This window comes from Seriola lalandi, unplaced genomic scaffold (assembly GCF_002814215.2).
Source record: "Seriola lalandi dorsalis isolate HSWRI2012SDOR001 ecotype SW California unplaced genomic scaffold, Sedor1 jcf7180002054476, whole genome shotgun sequence".
Lineage (NCBI taxonomy): Eukaryota > Metazoa > Chordata > Actinopteri > Carangiformes > Carangidae > Seriola > Seriola lalandi.
In genome coordinates this window covers 415317-422835 of record NW_019525029.1, presented here as the reverse complement: position 1 = coordinate 422835, position 7519 = coordinate 415317, and the positions used below count along the sequence as shown (strand labels likewise).

General features: G+C 39.6%; 1 protein-coding gene across 2 annotated transcripts in view; it reads right to left on the bottom strand.

The window, feature by feature from the left end:
• Positions 1-3956: 3956 nt before the first annotated feature.
• elp2 (elongator acetyltransferase complex subunit 2) overlaps positions 3957-7519 on the bottom strand; it is a 26474-nt gene continuing 22911 nt past the window's right edge. For both annotated transcript variants that reach the window (XM_023412338.2, XM_023412339.2), the window contains exons 19-22: positions 6189-6310; positions 5915-6057; positions 5089-5202; positions 3957-4657 (exon numbers count right to left, since the gene is read on the bottom strand). In XM_023412338.2, coding sequence (XP_023268106.1) covers positions 4462-4657; positions 5089-5202; positions 5915-6057; positions 6189-6310 — 575 coding nt within the window. In that variant the 3' untranslated portion in view covers positions 3957-4461. The remainder of the gene's footprint in view (positions 4658-5088; positions 5203-5914; positions 6058-6188; positions 6311-7519) is intronic.

Here is a 7519-nt window from a genome sequence, read left to right as displayed (position 1 = left end):
ATAGTATAGTAATGCATAAAAGGTCATAAAGATGACATAGTATTTTAAGGCATAAAAAGTCATAAAAACGTCATAGTATAGTAAGGCATAAAAGGTCATAAAAACACATAGTATAGTAAGGCATGAAAAGTCATAAAAACGACATTGTACAGTAAGACATAAAAACAACATACTATGGTAAGCTATAAAAAGTCATAAAAATGTCATAGTATATTAAGGCATAAAAAGTTACAAAATGACATAGTATAGTAAGACATAAAAACATCATAAAAACGTCATAGTATATCAAGGCATAAAAAGTCATAAAGACAACATAGTATATCAAGGCATAAAAAGTCATAAAAACGTCATAGTATAGTAAGGCATAAAAAGTCATAAAAATTACATTGTACAGTAAGACATAAAAATGACATAGTATACTAAGACATAAAAATGACATAGTATAGTAAGGTATAAAAATTCATAAAAACACATAGTATAGTAAAGCATAAAAAGTCATAAAAACAACATTGTACAGTAAGGCATAAAAACGTCATAGTACAATAAGGCATAAAAATTCATAAAAACAACATAGTACAGTAAGGTATAAAAACGTCATAGTATAGTAATGCATAAAAGGTCATAAAGACGACATAGTATATTAAGGCATAAAAAGTCATAAAAACACATAGTATAGTAAGGCATGAAAAGTCATAAAAACGATGTGTATACTGCATGTGCAGTATACACATAGTATTAAAAGTCATAAAAAGTCATAAAAACGACATAGTAGCCTATAGTAAGGCATAAAAAGTCATAAAAACGTCATAGTATAGTAAGGCATGAAAACAACGCAGTATAGTAAGGCATAAAAATCAAAACAACGTCATAGTATAGTAAGCCATAAAAAGTTATAAAAAGGTCATAAAAACGTCATAGTATAGTAAGGCATAAAAAGTCATAAAGACGTCATAGTATAGTAAGGCATATAAGGTCATAAAAACATCATAGTATAGTAAGGCATGAAATGTTATAAAAAAAACGACATTGTACAGTAAGACATAAAAATGACCTAGTATAGTAAAGCATAAAAAGTAATCAAAACGACATAGTATAGTAAGGCAAAAAAATTAATTAAAACGTCATAATATAGTAAGGCATTAAAAATGTCACAGTACAGTAAGGCATAGAAACATCACAATATAGTAAGCCATTAAAACTCACATTAGTCTTAAAAACATCATGGCATTGTAAGGAATAAAAAAAATCATAGTATAGTAAGGTATAACAAGTCATAGAATAGTAAGCCATAAAAAGTCATACAATAGTAAATCAAAAAACACGTTACAGTGTTCATGGTAACATTTTCATGGGATTTCTTAACAGAAATTAACCTCATACTTTGGCATATCCAGCTATTCAGATAGCCTCTGCCTTTTCAGTCAGTCAAATGTTAGCATGCTTAAATCGGTTGTCTTGGAGAAGTAGCCTGTTTGAGGGCACAATGGAATGATCTAATATGACTTCACTCCAAACGTAGTGCACACAAGTTCACTCAAATATTGGTAGGGACAACTCTGTCCTCCCAAAATATTGGTAGGGACATGTCCCTATTGTCCTTATGCAAATCTACGCCCTTGCTGTACACCCCCACACACAGCGACGCATAACTCATTCAACATTACGGAAACAGTGCATACACATTTCACACAGACTTAGGGCACTCTAAAAATAAAACCAGAACTACATTATTTGTCTTAAAAACATTTTTCCATCATATGTTCTTTGTGTAGCTTACAAAGGCTGAAATGTTTGAAGTTTTATGCTATCAAAAAAGAAGCTCTTCCATTAAAATCATGGACTATTCATCTAGGGGAACCGACACTGACACAGAAGCATAATGCTGTAGTCCCCTCCAGTATTCCCTAATTCAAAAACCTCTCTTGAGCAGTGTTTCTGAGGTCTCAGTAACCTTTGTTAGTGGTTTATTACCTGTGCCACTGGTCACCATTTTCTCCATTAATCTGCAGCATTCAAGGATTTTCAGACGTGACTTCTAATCCCTCCTCAGTACCACATTATGGCAATCCAACCTCAACAAGATGAGTGGTCAAGGGCATATTGAAGTGGACATCTTAGAGAGGAGCATATGCCTATGTATTAGTATGCTAGTCAGAGCAGAGAGCTGAGAGAGCTCCACACACAAATGTGTCTATGAAAATTCCCAGTAAGATAATCATTCATGTTTAAATTGAAACATCACTGATAATGATTCAATAATTACATGATGTTATATATGATGTGGATAATCCCTTGATTTATGGCTGTATTGTCCCAAAACCTAATTTCACTGTTTGAAAAACAGCCATTTCCTGGAGGAGCGTGTGTGGTCTGGGTTGACTGATGCCTCCATACATACCAAGATACGTGATTAGAGAGAGAGTTATGGCCAGTGGTTACAATCTCCTGCAGATACATTTATGGCTGACATATAATGACGGCACACTCGGCTGAGTCCACAGTAAATCCAGGACAAGAAGACTTCTTCTGTCCTTGAGAATTCTGTTAAGGGCTTTACTCAGCCTCCCGAAGCAGATGTACCCTAATCTAAATCTGCACCATTCAATAACTGGACAGTCTTGCATTGATTTATCCTCATCTGCTGTAATGTTTAATGCTACTTATAAAGGACCATACCTGTGTTTTATTTCCTTAACTACAACTAATATATGCTTACTGCTATCTATTTTCAAATGCACATGGTTCCCAAAATGATGACAAGGGCTCGTAAGCTAACTCTGAGGAGACATGATATGACTGAGTTATTGAAGTAAAACACAAAAATCCCTCTGTGGTTTAATTGGTTATGTGATGACCAGTGATAAGACATGGCTTTGTTTTAAGGGCTAACAAGCCAAAAAGGTTGGGATTTAACCGCTCATGCAAGCTTCAGCAGTCTGTGGATTGATAATCATACCAAAATAAAATGGAAACACTGACTGCCCGGAAAAGACATAAAATCTTAAAACACGGCAACATGTCTTGCATAATAGCTGTTATGTACGTCTGGTCTTGGTCTAAACCAGGGGTTTCCAACAAGTGGCTTCTGAGCTACCAGCAGCTCACCCAAAGGTTCTGAGAATATAGTCTGCACAAACCATGGATGGATAGTACAAACTTTAAGCGACACAACTTCACTCAGTGAATCTACTCCAAATGCAACTAAATCAAATACACAGATATACCCACCCCGCTTCAACACCATATAATTAATCATCAGTTGGCAGTCAAATTAGTTATGCTGTCAAGTTTGTTTACATCAGATATGCCGTAGGCGACACGCAGTGATAGAAACTCTTCTGGATAACAGAACAGATATAAACTAAACTTTTCTAAGAAACCAGAAATATGTTGCCTTGGATTACATGAATTTAGCTGTGGGCTTCAAATTGAGCCCTATTTGTTTTTGCCCATGTTTGTTTACACTTTGGAAAATTAAGTGTACCGAATTAGCTATTTTAAGTCCCTGTTTGTTATGTACCATTGAATGTACTGATATCTATCACTATTACTTACTGAGGAGCTTCTTTTTTCTCTGATGTCTGTATGTTCAGCTTTGACCCAGTTTTTTGGCACACTGATGTCAGACTGATGTCTGAAGTGAGTTTTGGATATTGATATTTGATGGCTTGTTCAATTCTGTTATTCATCTGATTTGTTTTGGAGATCAGTTTGAGTGTTTTGATACAATATGTGAATAAATGTAACCAGTAATATAAGCTATGAGTAGCTCTGAGAGTAAAAATTGTTTGCCTTTGGGCTTAACCATGCAAAAACACACAGGTATGGCTCTTGAAGTTGTGACGCTGCTACAGAGTCTGTTTGGTGATCCTACACCATCATGTACTTAAGAGTTTGTTGATTGTTTAAATCAACAAACCCTTCAGAACTTAATTTAGAAACCAAAGACAGTCAAATTGTAGATATAGAAAACGTTTTTATTGATTGGTCATTAAACAAATAAACACCATACATAGTGTACGATTAATGATCAGAGAGAATAGCATGGTCATGATGATCTGATTACTTCCTTGATGAGTTGCTTTAACAATACAGTTCACTGTATAACTGTTTACTTGGATAACCTGTCTAAATATGCGATCTGTATAGATATCTAGCGGTGTCCTCTTCTCTCAGTCTATAACACTTTGAAGTGTCTAAGCAAAATACCACCCTAAGGTCATGGTGTTTTCACCATCTTTCTTCCACCCATCAAATCCATTCAGCTGTGTGTAGACAGACTGCGGGGCATGTGTGTTGTTGGTTTGTCCTGAGACTGACCCATGACTGGACTTGTTGTCACAGGGAGTGAATGGCTTGCCAGTGAGCAGCTGTGGCCTTGGTGCCCTAGTCAGGCCTGTGGCCCTCAGTCCAAGTGTCTCTCTGTGTGTTAGGGGCATAATAGTGTCAGTGTTGGTGGTGCTAAAGAGCCAGTTTGTTGATGTTGAAGATTTTGACAGTGTGGTCGGCGCTGGCGCTGGCAAGCTGGACCCAGGAGCTCTCCTCCTCGATTTCACTCTCTCCGTCAGCCTGTCCATCCTTCTTGTTGTTCTCTCGACCCGCTTGGCCGGCCCTGGGCCTCCAGCGGAGCCTCTTGACTGCCAAAGCGTGGCTTTGTCTGAGAAAGTACGTGGTGAAGGGAAACAGCAGGACACTGCTCTGGATGGCAATAAGCATAGAATAATTACCCCAAAATACCCACGATACATACTATACCGCTGTGCCACCTATCCATCTCAAACAAACAACATGGATGAACAAACAATATCAATATTCTCGCAATACAATTCATGGGTTATTGGTCATACACACACACTAAGGAGATTCTTTTAAAAAGAATCGTGGGAAATGTAGGATACAAAACACACAGAAATGCCCATAAGTACCTGCTAAGAAAAAGCCTCTGCCTCTCAGCAGCCACCAAACCAACCAGCCACACTACTGCCATTTACATGTGCTGCCAGTGGCCATAAGAGGCCTTTCAATGCTGCATCTCATGAACTTCAGATGAACCTCACATGTGTGTTTATGTGTGTGTTGTAAGGATACAAGGTGTCTGTTTCTCCACAGCTGACCCAGCCAAGTTCTCCAGCACACTCCTGCTCAGGGCTCCACCTGTACAGCAGGATTCTCCCACACTCCAAGCCGACTGCGAGCAGGTAGCTGTGGAACGCAGCAGAACACACACACACACACACACACACACACACACACACACACACACACACACACACACACACACACACGTACGTATGTATTACAGCAGACAAAACTTTCACCTACATTAATTTCTACAGCTCAAACCACACAGTAATGGAAATTTTAGATAAACTTAGAATTTTAGATACTTTAATAAAATTAAAATCCATTTTACTATCACAGGGTTTAGATGTTTCATCTGGGGCTTTAAAAGATGAATGCAGAAGTCTGGATCCATGCTTTACACAATGACAAGTACAGCTTTATTCATTTCAATACATGCCACCAGCTTACAATGCCCTGAAGAGAATCCAGGTCTCCCTAAACAAGTAGTGTGCTCTGTGTATTAGCAGTTGCAGAGATAATTCACATATTTGGTTGCTGTGAACCATTTGAGTCATTATGTAACTCATTTCCTCAACACCATCATCTGCTGCGCTTAACTTTGTCTTGAAACCTATTTCTGTGTCACTCTTACGTCTTTTCAAATGAAGAGATAAAAATAAAACAGCAACAGCCAAAACTAACATCTACGCAAAATCAAAGTGTTCAAGACAGACAACCATACGACCAGTACCATCCTGGTTTGCCAGTAAAGGTGATACTTATTCATGATTTCGCCATAGTGCACAAAAAATAGGCTTTCATATGTGATTGTGTGTGTATGTGTGTGTACCTGTTATCAGAGCAGAATACAGGGCAGAAAGCTACAGCAGTAGCCGCATCGCCCACATCCAAGACGGAGGAACGGGGTTTAATCTCAGGAGGAGGCACGGAGTCTTCGGTGTCCTCTAATCTGCACGGGCCCCACACGATCACCTGGACACACAGACACACACACACACACACACACACACACACACACACTTGAATGAGGAATCAAAAAATTGATGCCATCAGTTCATCAGTTTCACCTTCAAAGCTAATTGTTTTTTTTGAATGAAAATGACCTTCTTGTCCCGACTGGATGTCACAAAGTATTTGCTGTCGGGGCTCCAGTCACATGACCAGATGATTCGAGTGTGTACGGCTGTGTCCTTCCCTGTGTGTGCGTGCAGCGAGAACTGCGGCTCTGCGTGGAAACAACACACACAAACAAGAAGAGAGATTACATTAAGAGAGATTACATATTTACAACAACACATTCACACACGCATTTTTGGCAAGAGATGAGCTGATAGTCGAAACTTTGTCATGATTATTGTAGCATGACATCAGCATGCCCAGACCGCTGCCTCAGTGCTCTGAGGCAACAAAGGTTCTCCCGAGTGACAAATAAACAACCCAACAAGACAGAGAACCTCATTCCAGCCCTCCATTTCAGTCAGTTTTGGTTTATGACCTGCTGCTGTTTATTTCCCCAGCCTAAGTCATTTCAGACCCCAGATTGGTTTTCCCCAGAGAGCTTGTTTGTATGCTGCTGGCAGCCGCCTGTCTGCGCGTACGTGACAGTGCTGCACACACACACACACACAAAAATAACTGAGCCGGCATGTACACACAGCCGTATAACCACAGTGTTGCCACAAAAGTCTGAGTTAACCACCATGTCATGTCTGTCTGTGCACTCTCAACATTCTCCCTCTGCAAAATGAACACACACATATCTGAGGGTGTGTTGTTTTGGGGCACACAAGTGTTGCATCTCTTTCCATTAACACTCTCTTTTGAGGACCTGGAAGGGAACGTTGGGCTGTTCAGAGACCACAGACAGACAAAACAAAGGAAAGTAGAGATGTGTTCAGTTTAGAGTTGGCTTGCAAAATACATCAAGAAGATAAAAGAGCGGCACCATGAGAAAGGCTTTACAGATTAGATAGATAGCTGTACAAAAAAAAAAAGAAGAATAGGGAGGAGTGAAAGGTAACACTGTCTCCTTAATGGAGATGTCTGGGTGCTTGACCCACGAGGGAGAAAAGGATGAAAACAGGAGGATGTGGTGAGACAAAACAGGTTGGAGACAGAGAAAAGGTGAAGATGGAGGAAGTCAGTCTGTTTGATCGGCTCTGACTTCGTTTAACCTTCCCTAGTCTGGCTTGTGAGACTGTGTGTGTGTGTGTGTGTGTGTGTGTGTGTGTGTGTGTGTGTGTGTGTGTGTGTGTGTTCTTTACAATCACCTTGAGTGATTTAGCAGCCAACCAGAACGGACGGGACCCCACACACTCTCACACTCACACTCACACTCACTCACTCACTCACTCACTCACTCACTCACTCACTCACTCACTCTCACTCACTCACTCACTCACTCACTCACTCACTCACTCACTCACTCACTCAC